The sequence below is a fragment of the Carica papaya genome, chromosome 3, assembly GCF_054855325.1.
Source record: "Carica papaya isolate Zhongbai chromosome 3, ASM5485532v1, whole genome shotgun sequence".
Taxonomy (NCBI): Eukaryota; Viridiplantae; Streptophyta; class Magnoliopsida; order Brassicales; family Caricaceae; genus Carica; species Carica papaya.
The window spans coordinates 19,732,113-19,751,950 of NC_142311.1; the positions used below are offsets into that span (position 1 = coordinate 19,732,113).

At 34.5% G+C, this 19,838-nt stretch overlaps 1 protein-coding gene across 3 annotated transcripts; it reads right to left on the reverse strand.

Moving 5' to 3' along the window:
* Nucleotides 1-1,306: 1,306 nt before the first annotated feature.
* LOC110812943 (2-isopropylmalate synthase 2, chloroplastic-like) lies at nt 1,307-16,939 on the reverse strand. 3 transcript variants are annotated; one of them, XR_015817912.1, is made up of 13 exons: nt 16,091-16,939; nt 15,323-15,536; nt 15,157-15,237; nt 12,319-12,411; nt 7,411-7,497; nt 6,889-6,989; nt 5,904-5,937; nt 5,734-5,808; nt 4,314-4,397; nt 3,662-3,796; nt 3,043-3,188; nt 2,731-2,959; nt 1,307-2,283 (listed from the first exon to the last, which is right to left on the reverse strand). XR_015817912.1 is itself a non-coding variant. In XM_022039894.2 (12 exons), the coding sequence occupies exons 1-12, from the start codon at nt 16,813-16,815 to the stop codon at nt 2,827-2,829; spliced, it is 1,908 nt and encodes a 635-aa protein (XP_021895586.2). In that variant the 5' UTR covers nt 16,816-16,939; the 3' UTR covers nt 2,446-2,826. The 3 variants fall into 3 exon arrangements, 1 of the variants encoding a protein (XP_021895586.2); XR_015817913.1 differs by lacking the exon at nt 1,307-2,283 and adding an exon at nt 2,446-2,600; XM_022039894.2 differs by lacking the exon at nt 1,307-2,283 and having other exon boundaries at nt 2,446-2,959.
* Between the last annotated feature and the right edge of the window lie 2,899 nt (nt 16,940-19,838).

Genomic DNA, 19,838 nt, shown 5'->3' on the forward strand with positions numbered 1-19,838 from the left:
GAAGTCTACATGGAATTACCTCCTGGATATTTAACAGGAGAGGGGGACATTCTTCCACCAAAAGCAGTATGTCGGCTTCATAAATCCATTTACAGCTTTAAACAAGTATCAAGACAGTGGTTTCATAAGTTTTCTACTGCATTAATACAAGAAGGATTCAAGCAATCTGAATGTGATCATTCTTTATTTGTCAAGATTCATAATAATATTTTTGTTGCTTTACTAGTGTATGTTGATGACATTGTCATAGCCAGCAATAATGATACACCAGTACAGAACTTAAAGACAGTTTTGAGTCAGAAATTCAAGATGAAAGATTTGGGTCCTCTTCGGTATTTTCTGGGTATGGAAGTAGCACGGAATTCAACTAGTATATCTTTATGTTAAAAAAAGTATGCACTTGATCTTTTGACTGAAACAGGATATACAAGTTGTAGACCTGTTTTTATTCCAATGGAGCCAAACTTAAACTTGTCAAAAGAAGATGGTGATATTCATGAAGATCCAGCTAGTTATCGTCGACTAATTAAAAAACTGTTATATCTCACTATCACCAGACCAGACTTGTGTTACTGTGTTAACAGGTTGAGTCAGTTCATGTATGCCCCACGAACTTCACATTTACAAGCCGTCATGCGTATTCTACAGTATATTAAGAAAATACCTGGACAAGGACTTCATTTTTCATCATCATCTTCAGTACAAGTAAAAGGATTTTCTGATGCAGATTGGGGAACTTGCCCAGATACTCGACGGTCGTTGACTGGATTTTGTATGTTTCTAAGTTCTTCACTTGTTTCTTGGAAATCAAAGAAACAAAATGTGGTATCTAGATCATCAGCTGAAACAGAATACAAATCAATGGCCAATACTACGTGTGAGATAGTTTGGGTTCTCAGCTTATTACAAGAACTTAAGATTTCACACGAAGGACCGGTATTATTATACTGTGACAATCAGATAGCTTTGTACATTGCTTCAAATCCAGTTTATTATGAACGTTCAAAGCACATTGAATTTGACTGTCATTTTGTCAGAGAAAAAATACAGTCAGTACATTTAAAGACTATGCACTTATCATCACAGAATCAACTTGGAGACATAATGATCAAGGCTTTGTCTTCACAATTGTTTTACTCATTCCTCGGCAAGATGGGCGTCATCAATTTGTATGCTCCATCTTGAGGGGAGGGTAATAGAATTAGTTATTAATTAGTTTGTAATCAGTTACAATTAGTTAAAATTAGTTTGTAGTTGTAATCAGTTACAATTAGTTGAAATTAATTTGTAATTTGTTAACAACTAATTAACAACTCTGCTATATAAATAAACGGAGCATGTAATCCATTATACACATACATGAATACAACAAAATTTTCTTATTTTCTTTCTTCTTCTGGGCTATCTTAACTCTGATAATCTGTTATACAATCTTGGGGAGGTTGACGAAAAGATACCAAGTTATGGGGTCACTTTTCACTTTCTGAACTCCACTGATTTTTGCTCATTGGATATGGGAATATTCTCCCGCCACTTATTAAGCTTCTTTCCCCAGAAAACAAAAAGTGGTGGCGACTAATAAATGGTACTGAATTTTTTCAGCGGTGATGTCGTAACCCATCACTAAATCTCAAATTTGCTTCATTTAATACCTGTCATAATGTAATTTGCAGCACCTATAGGTATGTACAAGCAGCCATAATAGTAGTGAACGGATAGATGTTTTCATATTTTAACTTCACCTCGATTTCTTTTTTTTATAAATAAAAACTTTACCTTGATTTCTGAATCTATACTCTTAATATGATCTCCTGCTCTCCTGGATTCCTGGCATCTAATTTGATTCTGAACTGAAGAAAATGAAACCGATTTGTGTCTCTCCTGTCATCTCTTTGGATGAACCTTCCCATTCTTGACACTATGGCTTTTGTTACCAGATCATTAGTACAAGGAGGGGAGGGAGGGGGGTTGCTGATATACAGATCATCATCCAAAGGGGATATTGGACAAGTCTGATTGAAGATGGCTGTCGACACTATCAACTTTTATTAAGAGAAGTTGGGGACTTGAAATGCTATCTTTAAATCTAAACAGAAACCTGCCAAGTAGCCTGCATTACTTTTATCTCCTCTGTTTTCGGTCTCTTCTGGAAGGACAATCTATTCCTCTCTGTTTCTCAAACTCCAAGGAAATCATGTTTGATACCATAAACTGGGTGAGAGAAAATTCAATTGAATTTTCGGATGTTGCTGCCGACTCCTGCCTGAGCACTGGATAGTAGCCCTGCAAGAGTAAGGCCAAAGAAAACCAGCATAGGATAGGAGCAGAGAGAAAAAGGACAAGAAAAAATAAAATACAAGCAAACCACCAGAAAACACTACGAAGTAATGTGTAAAGAATATGGCATCAGGATAATCGCAAATAAAAGACAGAAGGCGAAGAACAGAGGACAAAAGAAGCATTTTGTTGAATACAACAGATGTATACAAGAAAAAGAAAATGAAACTAAAAAGAAATACATTAGTTCAATATTACCTGACCAGACATCTTTTAAAGCGGCTCAAAATTTTTCATATCAAGCTTAATCGTTTCAAACAATTCTGCAGAATAACCACATGCACAATAAACATAAACTTAAACTAAAATCTCTTGATGTGTCACTGGATTGCGATATACTCTGTCTCATATAATTAACAAAACTTTGAGATAAAGAGGACCAAGAGTTCTCACGATTTTGTCCCAACCCTGCCCAGTAGATGCAACCTCATATAGAAGTACAATCATGCTTGCCTTGTGCACCATACAGATACGGAGTTGTCAAGCTCTTCAAGCAGACAATGCAGTTTTTCCCAGGGAGGCCTTTGAAGGTGACTGTTCCTTGAAGCCCAGCATCTTGTTTAATGCCCCTATATAGGCCCTTACACTGGAAACAACAATATCCATGCCCGCTCCAGTTCCACTAGTGCCATAAAAAAGTTTTTGCAGTGAGTTTGGAAGCAGCAAAAATAAACACTTAGAAGGAAATCACTTCACATTCCTTACCTAAATGTCCTATAAATTGTTTCACCAGTTGAAGGGTGAGTTGAATGGTGTTTGTTTTCCCCTCGAATCAAAACTCGGGTGCTGGCTATGGCATCAATTCCTTCTGTCACTGCATTGAGAGCATACTCGAGCAACGTTACTGATTCCTGTGGATAATTAAGTAGATTTATTACATGATTATGGTCCATAACAAGAAACCAAATCCTCAGAGATAAAACTGTTATTACACTGCTTGGAACAAATAAATCCCACTATATATATAATTTATTTGCAAATCCACATTAAAACAGTAGAATTATTTGAAAATCCACATTATTGTTTTAAAAAATTCTGTATTTGCAAATGATTCTAAAGATTTTTGAGCATGTAAATATTATATTACATATCATACAATGCCATAGGCTGCCTTAAATATTAAGTGTTCAAGCATATATTGTCTAAGCAAGAAATTATGCAGCCTGTCATTGCCTTTTGCCCTGCATCTCAAGTTATCCTGTGAGCAAAAAGTATCCAAATTTCCACTTAATCACCTCAAGATGAGCTTGTGAGAGCACATTTTTTTTCCAAGATCAAAGAGAAAGTTTAGTAGAACAAAAGATATATATAAGTAACACCAAACCTTCACAATGAGATCAACAGCCTTATAAGCTGAATCTACAGGCCCAGTTCCAACAGAACAAGCAACATGCTCATTCCCATCAGCATCAATAAGTTTTACTGTTGCAGTAGAAAGACCAAGAGTTCCACAAGTAACCTGTATGTCAGTTTCATATAAATTAAGAGCTGCACTAAAGGTTGCAAAAGAGAAAGAAAACACCAAAAATAGCTAGAACAGTTTGTCACCAAATAACACAATGAGAATTGGATTTATTATTTGAGATATTTTGATAAATAATGGGTTTCCTTTTGTTATGATAGTATTGTTCTTTAGACTGGAGGAGGAAATGACAAAAGGGAAGAGAAGGGCATTGTATTATAATAAATTTTTAAAATATTTAATTTAAATATAATACAAATATATAATAAAGTTTGCTTTAAAATAAGCAAATAATTTTTAAATATTATGTTACTATATTTTTAAAGTATTATCTTAATTATACATGATCAATGATTCAAGTGTACTATAGTGTTTCCGAACGTACAAGTAGGATAAGAAAATACGAGTCATTCACTAAATCAATGCATCCAGAACAGCCGATAGAGCAAGGTTCATGTTTATTTCACTAGGCTACCCTATCCAATTCAAATTGCTAAAGGCAATCAAAGTTTACCTGAAGATCAAGGAGTTTCCACACAGCTTCTGGTTGAAAAACTTCATCTGATACCAGTGCTATTAGGTCAGCATCAGTTACTCTCTGTGACACAATAAATTAAAAATAATAACAATAAGATGAGAGTAAAACAAATTTTGTATGCTTAAAATACTGAAAAAATAAATAAAAGCCTCATCTATCCCCTTCACTTGGGGTTTCCCTAGGAGGAATCAGATGCCCCAGTAATGTTTTAAGAATTTCAGTTCCTGCTGCTCTGCAATAATTATTAATAGTTTATCAAATAAAAAAACCTTGCTTTTCGGCTTTTGCCGCATAAATGGATAAATGCACCAAGGAGGAATCAGATGCCCAGCTTCATACTCCATTCTATTTCATTTTATTTCAAAAAAAATACATTCCACTTCATGGGGCACGTCTAAACATCATATTCAAACGACAATGTTGAAAGAGCATAAAATCTGTACACGCATATTCCATAGTTTACCACTGTGCTTCATCCAGAAGACGCAGTGAAGGAAATCATGCAGCATCATGTTATTTCACAAACTTAGCTGCTACAAACATGTTATCTATTCTAACATCTCTTTCATAACAATTATAAAAAAATTAGCAACATCCACCCATTTCAGCAGGATTGTACTCCAGTAATATGAAAAACAGGAATTATCACCTTCTGTAATCAGAATAATACCAGCCAAATTCAAAAGTTTCGCATTTTAATTCTATTCAAATTATTTGATTCTTGTCATATTAACCTCCCACAAGGAGTAGTTCATTTTATGATTTTTTGTATTTAATTTGGACAGAGGATTTAGGAATACCACAATCTAAAATTCAATAATTCCCAACCATAATCAAATTAATTCCTTTGATAAATGTGATAATATGCAAAACAATAACCTTAAAAACACCCATGCCTATAAGTGGGGTGGAGGAATAGGGAGTGCATTTTAATTTATAGATACATTCTAGGGTAATGAGATGCACAATTAAGTGATAGCCCAGAGGAGTCACATTACCCTTATGAAACAATCTCCATTGAGATTGGGAAGCACCCCCAACTCACCTCAAACGAAGTGAAAGATCAACGGAAATAACCACATCCCTGTGCTTTTTTATCTTTTTTCTGGTCCATGACCAAAAAGTTCCTAGCAACTTTGCCTATAAAATCAACAAGTTCTAGGCATTACCAACTCAAACATCTCATTAAGTTGGAAGAACACCGCAAATTTTATTCCTTTCCTTGGCACATTCCTATGCAGAATTTGGAAATAGTAGAATCATCTCATTCCATTAGATCAAGGTTAAAAGGTATAACTAAATGCATCCCAAAATAAACCATTTGTCAATGCAAAATACATTGAAAATTTTTTGTTTTCCAAGGGGATATTAAGTTATCATCAAAAGTCCTACTCACTTTTTTCTGTTCTGCTATAGCTTTGAAACGCCAGAATATGTTCTTAAGTTGCTCATCATCAAGTTCATAACCAAGCTGGGAAAAAGATATGAACAGAATGTTAAATCACAATAAAAAGATAGTAATTACAAATAGTTGTGAGAGACCCTTTTTTAGAAAACATTTTATACCTCTTTCAATCGATCTTTCAAAGCGTGGCGCCCACTTCACCAGAAAATTTTGAAATGGAAAGAAAAAAATGGAAAAAAGGATAAGTGATTTGAAAAAAGTCATATTTTAAATGAATATCAGAATAAGAGATTGCATCCATAGATTCGTACCATCCAGCAAAAACAATTACAGGATAATGCACGGAATTATGATTATATTACCCCATAATCATTGAAACTCAAGACTATATTTGAACAAATTCAAATGCTGTATGAAATTCATTTGCTGTATGAAATTCATTTGTAAATCTACGTCTAACTAAGCTAGAAGATTTGAAAGCCCTACCTAAAATTATAGGATTAAGTTCATAAGGAATTGAAACAATACGTTCCAAATTTCACCAAATCAGACGGAATTTGTAAGTTCATTCCACATTTATCTTAGCTAGAAGATTTGGAAATTCTAACTAAAAAATTACAGGATTAAGATCATAAGGAGTTGAAACAATTACATTCCAAATTTCACCAAATCTGATGGAATTTGGAATATATTATCCAAATTCCATATGTAGAATTCTACATATGCTCAAGTTTTTTGTCACTCTAATATAATCTATACATTTTTCCTAGTTGAGCTAAGTGAGGACTTGTAAAAGACTTCCACATAATTTTTGTCAGGATATATTCCAAAAATAGCCTAAAGGAAAATTATCCAGCTCAATATAGATGTGCGTGTTTGTGTGTGCTGAGAGTTTTTCACTTCTATACATACACACACATTACATAGAAGTTTCTCTTGCTCTGCTCTTTTGCTAACATTGTTGTATCTACTTATAATATTTAGCAGTAATATATTTTGGGCAGAAAGAAAATTATCTTTTAATGAAGACCCAAAGTACTTTTTGAAGAATTTAGAAGAAACGCAATAATTCAAACAACTTAAATAACAGACAGGAAATAATCTTGTCATCCTAAAAGAAAATTTGAAGAATGAAATGCCATCTACCTGAGCTTGCCCAGGACAATACCAGCCTCGTTGGATCTTTCAAGCCCAATATCTTCAGGAGATATAATTTCATATGTGCCCTTGTGCTTTAACATTCCATCCTACACAGTAGACAGCATCGCTGATGTTATCAGCTCACAAAGTATAGAACAAAAGGTTGGGTTTTCTGCTTAGGTTTTGACCCAAATATTATCTTATGTTTGAGTGATTTCTGAATTCTTATTCAAATGAAGATAAGCATAAGCTGACCACGATAAAAGTTTCTCTCAAAGAAAATTCCAAGTCAAATGCTCTTCAGCAAGAAGAGGTAAAGTTGAGTCCTATCACAGTTCAAGAAGAGTCTAAAACACCAAGTGACTTGTGCAAAAACTATAGTCAACGGTGAAGATGGCTGTTTTTGCTTTTCAGGGGACAGGAGCAGATAATACAGACTTGGCAATGTATGTATGATAGAAAAGATATCTTATAATATAATAAGCTGATAAGCAAAATTCTTTGCACTAAACTTTCAGAAACACCAACCTGATGAATACCACTTTCATGAGCAAAGGCATTAGCTCCTACAATAGCCTTGTGGGGCTGCACATTCAAGCCAGTATACTCTTCAACCTGAATAAAGAAGCATGCTTCACTACATGTTGAAATCAAAATGGCTGATGTGGTACTTTAAAGATCAGCAGAAATTAAAGAATTTAATAGAGGAAATAATGCTTCTGCTTATCATTTCCATTCACCAAAGGTGTGTATATATATAGCCTAAATTCTAACAAACTCCTAACAGAATTATGGGGAGGAGGAAATAACGAAATTGGTTATTCTCCACCAACTTTGTGACTGCCTCCGTTTAAAACAGAAAACAGAAAATGTATAGCGAATATACTTATTTTAAACAAAATGAAAATAGATGAAAAAATAAACCTAATTAATTTGGAATTTATTCCCTTATTTTTTACACTCCCCCTCAATCTAATTTACATATATGTTTAGTAAACCTAAATTGGATATTATGTCATCAAAATTTCTTTTAGGTAGAGATTTTGTTAAAATATCTGTAATCTATTAATTCGTTGAAATGTGCATCAGAGTAATAGTTCCATCTTCTAATTTTTTTTTAATAAAATAGCGGTCGACCTCCACATGTTTAGTTCTGTCATGGTGTACTGAATTTTTACCCATACTGATAGTTGATTGGTTGTCGCACTATACTTTCATAGGCATATTGTTAAGAGCTTTTAATTCTTCAAGTATCCTTTTCAACCATACACCTTCACAAATACCATGAACAAGCGCCCTAAATTCAGATTCTACACTGATGCAAGAGACAACCAACTGTTTCTTGCTTCTCCAGGTAACCAGGTTACCCCAAACATAAGTACAATATCCTGATGTAGATCTTCTGTCATCTGTAGAACCTGCCCAATCAGTATCAGTGTAAATTTCAACAACTCTTCTTTCTGTCTTTCGAAAGAACAATCCTTATCCTGAAGTCATCTTAAGATACCTTAGAATTCGATACACAGCTTTCATGCGATCTTCAGTTGGCTGATTCATGAACTGACTTATTGTACTCACTGCAAAACTGATGTCTGGTCTTATATGTGCTAAGTAGATAAGTTTCCCAACAAGTCTCTAGTATCTCCCTTTGTCAATCAGTTTATCACTGATTCTGAATCCAAATTTGATAACTGAATCCATCGGGGTGTCAGCGGACTTGCTTCCTAGCATCCTAGTCTCCTTTAGGAGATCCAAAACGTACTTTCGTTGAGATATTGAAATTCTCTTTTTGGATCTACCCACTTCCATACCAAGGAAGTATTTCAGTACCCCAAAATATTTTATTTCAAATTCTCTGACCAAGAATTCTTAAATTTCTAAATCTCCTCAAGGTGATCTCCTGTAAGAATGATATCATCAACGTATACAATCAAAATAGCTTTCTTACCTAAGATGCAGTGTTTGACAAACATTGTATGATTAGATTGACATTGTGCATGTCATTGGAGATTGTTTTAGGTCATAAAATGATTTATTCAGTTTATACACTTTCTGAGAATTGTCTGTTAGTTCAAACCCTGGTGGTATATCCATATACACTTCTTCTTCCAAATCGCCATTAAGGAATGCATTCTTTACATCTAGTTGATAAAGTGGTCAATCAAGATTAGATGTTAGTGAGAGAAGTACTCGAATAGTATTGTGCTTGGCAACTGGTGCAAACGTCTCTAGATAGTCTACACCATATGATTGAGTATAACTTTTGGCTACCAGGCAGGCCTTAAACCGATTCACACTCCCATCTGAGTTATATTTGGTTGTAAAGACCCATTTGCACCCCACTTGATATTTTCCTGGAGATAGATTAGTTAGCTCCCATGTCTCATTCTTTTCAAGTGCCTTGATCTCATATAGGACAGCTATCTTCCATTCTGGAATTTCCAAAGCCTCATGTATTGTTCTAGACTCTGGTGAGCTGCTGTTTATCCTGCACACAAAAACATAATGTTCTGAGAACAATTTGTCCAATAAAACATAATCCTGTATAGAATGTTTGGTACATGTTCGGGTACCCTTCCTCAAAGCAATAGGAATAAAAGAATCAAGAGTTGGTACAGAGATTACATTACCTGAATCAGGAGTGGATTCATGACAGTGCTTGGATGATTCAGGTGCTTTTCATTTGTTTCTTCTCGTATAAACACGTAACTCACTCGTTGCAGGTAATGTGTTTTCTGTAACTGGTTTTGGTTCACGTTCCTTTTGTGAGGTTTTGGGTTAAGGTTCCAAAGAAGGTTTGTCCGGTGGTAGATTTTGTGGGTACAGAGGAGATACACTCACATCCCATAACTGATATTCCTGAGTGAATGTCTCCCCCCTGAATATCAATAGTGAGATAAAATGATTGTTTCTCAAAAAATGTGACGTCCATTGTATTATAAAAATGGCGGGATTCCGGAACTACACATTTGTATCCTTTTTTATTAGCAGAGTACCCAATAAAAATACACTTTATTGCTCTTGGGTCTAATTTTCCACGAAAATGTTTATGAACATGGACATATGTTGAATAACCAAAGACTTTAAGTGGCAAAGTGTTTAAGATGTATGAATCGGAAAAGGCAATTGAAATGATAGTGTAAGGTGATTGAAACTGTAAAAGACGGGAGGGCATCCGATTAATCAAATGAGCAGCTGAAAGAACAACCTCTCCCAAAGAAATTTTGGGACATGGGTGGTGAACATGAGTGATGAAATTGAGTTCGAATCATTGTATGGAATTTTTTGAACAGAAATCCCACTTCAGATTTTTCTTTCATGAGAAATACCCAGGTGATTCTTGTATGGTCATCAATAAAAGATACAAACCACCTATTTCCAGAAATGTTGGAAACCCTGAAAGGGTCCCATACATCACTGTGAATTAACGCAAATGGTGTTGAGGGTTTGTATGGAAAGCTAGGAAATGAACTTCGAGTATGTTTAGAAAATTGACATACTTCACACTGTAATAAAACTAGATCATTTTTTTTAAATAGTAATGGGAACATCTTTTTCAAGTACATGAAATTTGGATGTCCTACTCTATAGTGTCACAACATAATATCATGGTCATTATTTGCGGAAATAGAAACAGAGTTTGCACATATGTGAGCTTGTCTTTTAGAAGCATTGACTTGAAAAAAATATAATCCTGAACTCATCCTAACACTGTCAATCGTCCTCCCCGAGTCCAAGTCCTGAAAATTATATATATTAGAAACAAATTTTGCAGCATATTTCAAATCTTCACATAGCTTGCTGACTGATAATAAATTATAGTCCAAATTTGGAACATGGAGAACTGAACAGATAGTCAAATTTGGAGACAAATTTACAGAACCCATTCCAGCCACTTTTGAGAGAGAACCATATGCAATTCTGATTGAAAAATCTTCTTTATATCTTCTGTAATTTTGAAACATTGAGGCATCTCCACTCATATGGTCAGATGCTCCAGAGTCTACCACTCACACCTGCCCTTTTTCTGAAAAAACAGACAAACCAAGAATATTACCTTTGTGTGCCACAGAGGCACTGACCAGGTAACATTTCTTGGACAGAATACATTGGATGGCTTCCAATTGCTCAGGGATAAATGGGTCTTTTTTCACTACATCAAGGGGTATTTTCTCAGCAACAACGTGATTCCCTTGATGCTTGCTGGAGCTCTCTACCTTCGACGTCTTCCACTCACCTGAAGATGGTTTCCAGGGAACAATCCCGAGTGTGCCCTAGCTTCCAATAGTGATTGCACCAGGGCCTCGTCTTCTTTGTTCGACTGTCAACAGTTCGGGTCGTGAATGTTGAAGCATTTTCAGTCGGGTGAGTTTGGTCAATCTCTCCCATCATGACCTTCCAACGGCTTTCCTCGCGTCGAACCTCAGAAAAAGCTTCCCGAATGCTCAGCAATGGCTTGGTGCTCAGTACGCGTCCCCAAATCTCATCGAGATTCTTGTTCAACCCTAGCAAAAATTTGAAGACTCGCTTCTCTTCAACGAAAGCTTTGGACCTTTTCGCGTCCTTGGAACAGCTCCAACGACGCTCCTCAAAGACATCCATCTGTTGCCAATTATGGGTTAGGAGATTGTAATACTGAGTGACGCTCAACTCACCTTTTCAAAGGTCATGGAGTGTCGATTCGATTTTGAAAATAACCGAGGTGTTCTTCTTGCTGGAGTAGAATTCTTGAGTTGCCTTCCAGATTTCGTGGGCAGTTTCGTAGAGAAGAAAATTCTCTCCGATTTCAGGAGTCATCGAGGTGATAAGCCAGGACATGACCATGCTATCTTCAATCTCCCAGACTTGCGCATTTGAATCGGACGCTAGAGGAGGCACGAGCTCGCTAGTTAGGTGCCCATAACGCCCTTTTCTGTGGATGAATAAGCGGACAGACGACGACTATTGAAGGTAGTTGCTACCGTTGAGTTTGTGTCCGGTAATACAGGACGATGACATCTCACTCACAGCTCTGGTGGTTGATGTGTGGTGATAGGAACCAAAGGAAACCTCTGGTGGAGAAGACGGAAGCTTACCCATGGCCATTGGAGACGTTTGCTCATCAGGGATCTCTTTTCTTTTGGATCAGGTAAGCTCTAATACCATAAAGAATTTAATGGAGGAAATAATGCTTCTGTTTATCATTTTCATTCACCAAATGTGTGTATATATACAACCTAAATTATAACAAACTCCTAACAGAATTATAGGGAGGAGGAAATAACAAAATTGGTTATTCTCCACCAACTTTGTGACTGCCTCCGTTTACAGCAGAAAACAGAAAATGTATAGCTAATATACTTATTTTAAACAAAATGAAAATAGCTGGAAAAATAAACCTAACTAATTTGAAATTTATTCCCTTATTTTCTACATAAATATAAAAAAAAAGAATACCATCTTGCTTGCCATAATAATATGGCGACAATCAATTCCAGTGTAAAGTCCTCCTAACACATGCTCTCCACGGCATCTTAAGGCCATTACAACCTGCATGTTTTTTAGAAAGATCAAATTAGAAAATAATGTTAACGGCAAACTCACATTTGAACTATCCAATCAACTTGAATAAATCTTTATGCCTACAGAAACTCCAAACTAATGTATTTTCGAGAGGCTGATATTGCTCCAAACAAACAATTGACAAACAATAGCAAAACCATACTATGTCCTTAAACTGGACGATAGTGAGACATTAGTAATCAACATGGTAAAGAAAAAAACCAGCTATCTATTTGCAGACACATACACATTTGTCTGTGTATGCAAAAACCCTAGTGCTTTGACTTTTTTCAGGAACCTCTTCATTCTACCACCAACACTATTAGTTGCACTGCAACTTTTTAGTTCTGCAAGTTTGGTCTAACTTGCAATTTTTTGTAATAGGAATTGCATACAGCACAAATGAGATTAACATTTGTCGACAAAAAGTCCAATTTTAATTCAATTCCATCTGCAATTGAAGACACGTGTTTTTATAATTCCTTCCTTGACGAGTGGGAGACAAATCCATCAATTTGAAATTGAATTTGAGTGGTGTTAGTTGATTTATGCATCAAATATGTAAATTACGACTAAACGTTATATATTAAAGAATTAAAACTTAATCTTAATATAAACAATAGAAATAGAATAAACTTATAACAAAACCAACGTAAGTACTGTCCTTGCCACCATAATAGAATAAACTTATAACAAAACCAGCATGACTACTATCCTTCCTACCATTTGAACATAGTTCACCATAACACTCATAAATAATTAACTTTCCTGTCAAAGTTTGATGTATTCTCTTCTAGTCTAACAACTAACCCATCTACATAAATGTTCTATGTCACGACCAAACATAGTTCCAAACAACATTTCAAGAAAGGACAACATTTTAAGTACAGTCCCTCTATCAACTCTATTTCCTCCATCAGCATCAGCATCAACCATGGGTCATTGACTATGTCACCTTCATATCATGTTGGTTTTTTTTTTTAAATAAAAAATATAACAGAGATGACCAAGTGTCATTCATGTAGAGATGACCAAATATATTTTTTGTCTAATGTCTTATGCTGGTCCATTCTCTTAAAAACAATTTTTTACCTATCTCACAACTTTATTCCTCCAATTACATCTCAACTAAATTCTTGCATATGATATTATTATAAAAGATCATATCATAGGGGCACCTCCCATGCGTTATCTCAAAAAAAAGAGGCACCTCCCATGCAGAGCAAGAATAAAAAGTATGTATGAATGCAAACTATAACTTCTACAATTTCTCCTTCAAATCTGTCATTGCTGCTTCAGCCTCCAAGGCTTGGCATAACCACATTGGCCACCCATCCTCTGCCATCCTTTATCATTTGTCATTTGGCTCATCATCTTTTTCTAGTCAAATGTCCAAATTTTGATTTATTGATGTTTGGTAATTATGCTTATTATATAATTTTTGTTGACCATTTACTTTAATGGACTTCACCATTTATGTTAATTATACATCTGGTTGCATCTAATGCAGTATTTCCAAAATCTAAAGCTGTTAATGAAATGTTTTTAAGAAGTCTTAGTTTGGCTCTATACTGATGATGAAGGTGAATTCGTAAAACAAAAAATGTGAGGACAATATTCAATGATTACAAAGTGTTTCTTGGTGTCCTAAGAAGACTTTAGTCCCATGGTTTTGAAGGAGCCAAATTTTCTATGACGTCCAGTCCTTTAATTTCATCAAAATGCTACCACTCAATTCACTATATACCAATTTAGAAAACTCTCATATTCAATAGTTTTCATGAATGTGTGTTTGCAAGTTTACTGAATGACCTTACACAGGCAAAGATGAGTCTCTCAAGTTAGTACAAAGCAAATAACATAGTAGCCTTATCATATTGGCCAATATGATCAGTTCAAAAAATGACCTTCTTTTTTCTTAGAGAACATAAAACTACCTTCTTTTCAGTGTAGTAGATGCAAAAGTGAAGGAACAAATCACTTGCTCGCTCATCTGGAAAAGGAAATCTCTATTACATTTCCTTAACTGTAAAAGTTATATCTAGAACATCTAGGATATAGAACAAATGGGTAATGCATCAAGCATAAGAGCAACTATAAGAATTGGGTTGGAATAGATTTAATCCTTCACTAACATAGCCAATGCTGACGCTATTGGATCATAGATTTTACAGTGCTTAGTGAAAAAAGGCCCAGTTAATTGGTGGTTCATAAAGTTCAATTAGACCTTTGAAGAACTCAGACAATTCTAAGATGCAAGGATACTTCTCTAGAAATCTCAAAAGTAATGGCAACTCTGAACAAAGCAACAGGGGACAAAAGCTCATAAACCCGTTTAATTGTCATCATAACCTAAACTACTCCCACATACTGATGAAAAAGTGGAGCAGGTGATATCAAGAAAACTTAGCATTTCATAGCTTTGATTTTCCTTCGAGGAAACCACAGTTCTTTATCACTGGCGGCAAAAGTTAACTTTCCAGCTCCCTTAGTTTGGGAAGGAGGTACTGGCTAAAAAATGTAACCAATCATTTAAAGAAGAGAATGTCTATGCTACAATATAAAATAATTATCTAAGACAAGAAAAAGTGCAGCAGGTCTGGTGTTTTACGGTTTGCTTCATTCTCCCGTACAAGGCCCCTAAATCAAAGGTTGATATCACTCATCTTAAATTTTGCACGGTTATACAGGCAACAAATATTTTTCAAGTTCAAGCATAAGGTAGACGCTCACCTCTTCCAACGAAGCATTTCCAGCTCTTTCACCAATGCCATTGATTGTCACTTCTACTTGTCTTGCCCCGGCTTGTGCTCCCTGAGTCGAGAAGAATTGATACGTAAATGCAATGTGGTTTTCAGCACGTGCATATTAAGTGAGGAAAGAAAAAAGCTACATATACCGCTATAGTATTGGCAGTTGAAAGCCCAAGATCATTTTGGCAATGTGTTGATATGATAACATTTTCGATTCCCGGAATATTAGCTTTGATATCAGCTATCAACTTTCCGAACTCAGTAGGCATCGTTATTCCAACCGTATCTGGTATGTTGAGAGTTGTTGCCCCAGCCTTAATGACCTCGCCCAAAATTTGATATAGAAACTCTGGGTCAGATCTGCTTGTGGAGGTAAACAAAAAATAAACCATCAGCTAAATATAAAAGATTAAGATTTCCAACAGGATTGACCGAAATGAAATAACCCATACAATTCTTCCAAGAAAACATTCAAAAACAACCATCAGCCATTTTTTTGAAATAAAATAGGTTAGATATGACATACCTTGATTTTAAAAATTTTTCGTCCTTCCAAAATTTCATTTCTTGTCACTTTATTGACAATTACAACAAACCAATCATATGGATAGTTTTCACCATAGCAGACTACTATGTAGATTTTTCAGAAACGAATCACAGCCATTTGTGTCCCTGGCTACACAACCTCTGAACATGAAGCAAACCATTTTGTGAAATATAAATAAATTCCATCCCCTACTACCGACCCCATTTTGCAAAGGAGAATTAAGTTCTTGTCACCGAGTCCATATTCAACTGACTGATAAAATATTAATCTCCCTTATATGTCACGCTGACCAGTATAAATTATTTAATGAAGCAGGGACGACAAAGAGAGATTTCAAGAAAACCAAAAATAAAAACAAAAACAAAACCTGCCGGCATCTTCAGGGCTAAACTCCACATCATCACAGCCCAAACTCCTGGCAAAGCTAACCATGCTCCGAGCAATCTCCAACACTTCCTCCTTGCTCTTCTTAAGCTTATACTGCATATGAATCTCGCTTGTGGCTATAAAGGTATGAATTCTGGGGCGTTTGGCGTATTTAACAGCATCCCATGCTGTTTGAATGTCATTCTGATTACACCTAGAAAGTCCACAAATAACCGGAACATAACCGCTCTCGTCAACGAAATTACCGACGACCTTCGCAATCGTCCTAACAGCCTCAAAATCTTCCTTAGAAGCGGCGGGGAATCCTGCCTCGATGATGTCTACGCCAAGCTTAGCAAGCTGTCGAGCAATGTCTAGCTTCTCTTTCGCAGTGAGGGCGGCGCCGGGGGACTGTTCACCGTCGCGGAGAGTGGTGTCGAAAATGCGAACGTAGTTGGGATCGTCAATACGGTTAGGAATATAGTCGGGGCGGCGTCGACGACGGCCAAGTGAGGGAACGGAGTTGGTTTCCTGGGAGCAGCAAACGAGAGTTCTATAAGAATGCTTGTAAGAAGGGAAAAGAGAAATGGACAAGGTATTGTTAGAATGGAAATGGAGAGGACGGAAAGAGGATTTGACAATTTGCGAGTAAATGGAGGAGGAGGAGGAGGAGGAGGGGGTGATGGCAGAGGTGGAGAAAGCTGGAGTACAGGAAGCTGAGGCCATGGAGAAGGAAGAAAAATGGAGAAAAATGAGAGAGGAGGAGATTTTTGAGGTTTGAGTTTGAGGGTTTTAGCGGAAGAGAAAGTAAAAGGGCTCCCGGTTCGATTTATAATAAAGAAGCCAGGTGATGATCGCCACACGGCAGCGGGTGAAAGCGACGCGGCGGCTTTGGACGGATTTTGGAGAGTTGATATTCTGTCACACTTAATTACTGTCTTAATTAATATTTTTGTTGTTTAATTATTTAAAACATGTATTTCATTTATTATTAATAATATTATTGTTATTATTTTTTCTTTTTCAGTTGTAATATCTCTATAGTGGGATTTCTCTGAGTATTAGAAATTAACTTTTTTAAATTATTATTATATAAAAAATAATTTAAATACTAAAATATTTTTGCACATATTACTATTTTGTTGCATTTTAAACAAAATTGATAATTTTAGACACATAAATTTAATTACAAATAAAAACATTTTTAAAAATCACAATTAATTAAAAATAAAATATTTGTTAGACTTTCAATATTTTTATATAAACACGACTTACGAAAAATAATACATTTGAATAAGTTTTAGAATATAATTAACTTATAATTTCAAAAAATATTATTAATTTTTTTAGAAGAGAAAAATAATATATTTTAAGAAGTAATAATTCTCTTTGAATGGTCAATTCATTTAAAGAATCATATTTTTGTTTAAAATATTTTATTAACATATTTTTAAATTAAACACCTAATAATTCATTTAACATATTAATAGACCACTTTAGGTACAATAATTCAAATAGTTTAGAAAATTTTCTCTCCTAATAATCTAAATATTGCCCACAAATTAATTTCATAATCTTAGTGATGTGATTATGTAATAAAATAAGATATTGAATTTATCTTTCAAAAATACAATTAATTAAATAATTAATTATTTTTATTTTTATTTTTAATTTTACATTTGTAATCAATAAATTAATAATTCACTTGAAATAATTTTTGGTAATTTATATTTAGTCACATGTAGTTTTATAATAATTCATGGACACAAAGCAGCAAATAAGTGTTTTTTGGATAATTTAAGATTAATAAAAATTACCAAAAATATATTTATTAAGATATTATTATTTAAAAAAATTACCCAAACAGAAATGGGTAAAATTAAACATGTTTACTAAGGTAAAAAAAATTTCTAAAATTATATATGGCTTTATAAAAAAAGTCATTTTCTCCATGAAATTAGGTTTTAATTATTAGATACTAATTTGACACAAAATTATAAGGTTTATGTTGAAATTAAATAATTAAGATTTTGATTTTTTTTAACAAAAATTAAATAAATAAAAATAAACTCTTGACTTTGGTAACCAGAGAAAACTTTTCCAAAAATGATGACTTTTCATCCTTGTCACTTTTCCAAAATAAATAAGTCCAGTTCTTGTCACTTTTTTATGGGAAAAACTTTTAAGATAATTAAGTAATATTTAAAATTTTAAAAATTAGTTTAATTTAAATTTTAAAATAATTAAAAAATAATTTACTTTGTGTAAACAGCCACTTTTTTCTTTCTTTAATTTAATAACATTAATTCACTAATTAATTAATAATTTAATTTAATGTTAGGATTTATTTCATTATTGAAGATAGCAAAGGTAGGAGGGCACTCTGGCAGTCAAAAAACACAATGCACAACATGTGCGAAGGCGGACTAGTCTATGACTTATTGGATTTTTTATCAACAAGTGGGTTTAATCTAAGATTTGGTGTGCGTATGTAACGGTCTGCGAACTTAAAAGAAAATAAAATCATAAATTAAATGCGAAAGCGGAATAATAGAGTTAGGGTTTACATTACTTACACAATAGTTTTAAATACCTAATAGGGTTACGGGAATGGTCCTTCTAAAAAAAACGAAAATCAAAGAAATAAACAAAAAGTAGACAACTGAGTAGCATAAAACGACCTTCACTAGCTTTTGAAGGAGTCTTGGTGGTAAATTATTCACAACCCTCTTGTTGATCGGGATCTGGGTATTGGTCCTCTTGATCTAAAATACTTAACAAAAGGGTGAGTTACACTAATCGAGTAAAAATATCACACTACTCACCAATACAGAAAATGAAGGTTGGTAAAAATCATAAAAATAACCAATGGTGCTCTTAATTTAAGTAAATTCATTTATCATAAGTAAAATTATTTATTACATACTTACCGTTGCGAGATTTCCAAAATCGATCTATAAAGACAATAAATCAACATCATAATCTCATATTCAAGTAAGTAAGAATAATATTTTTTTCCTTTTTATTTACCTATTAATATCCACGAGGGTCCATAGGGATGTCCCACTATGCGTGAACCAACATCCAACCTTGTCAACTAACCAGTCATCCCCATACCCTGTCCGGTATGAGCGACAAAAATATCATCCCTCAATACCCCGTCCGGTATGAGGGTGAAACGGGTCGTCCCCATACCCCATCCGATATGACCGCCAAAATACCAATCTTTGATAGCCCGTCAAGTATAAGGCAACGTTCACGGTAGGGTTCCCTATGTACCCGATCTGTCCACCATCTCCCAGAATATCCAGTAAGGCTACCATTCATTCATTCACTTAATCAATCAATTTTCTATTTATATTTAATTTTTAGTTTTATAATTTAACCATAAATCAATGTAAGACAAACAAACATGCATCAAGGAAACACAATTGAATCATTTTACCAATTCCAGTATGTTATTATGCATTTAAAGTTTTAAAATCAAACAATCGGTTAAACAGCACAACAATAATAAATAATCGATTCTTGCTCCATTAATAACCTGTAATTAATTCTCGAAAATTTTTAAATTACGCAAAATACCGTATTATTGATAATTAAACTTCAATTTCATAGCAGGGAATAAGGTGAGAGATTTTTACTCGAATCGGTATCCGAAATACTGAACTTTTAGTTGCGCCTACTGGCGATTCTCGAATTTTCTGAATTTTCCTGCAGAGATTAAAACACGCTTCATGTACCTAAAA

What these genes read in the sequence shown, in the direction of transcription:
- LOC110812943 (XM_022039894.2), bottom strand. Translation starts at nt 16,815, where the DNA reads ATGGCCTCAGCTTCCTGTACTCCAGCTTTCTCCACCTCTGCCATCACC. An exon ending in ATGAAAGTGGTATTCATCAG is followed by an intron (nt 6,990 to 7,410) that starts GTTGGTGTTTCT and finishes TCTACTGTGTAG; the next exon opens with GATGGAATGTTAAAGCACAA. An exon ending in ATTGTCCTGGGCAAGCTCAG is followed by an intron (nt 5,938 to 6,888) that starts GTAGATGGCATT and finishes TTTCTGGTGAAG; the next exon opens with TGGGCGCCACGCTTTGAAAG.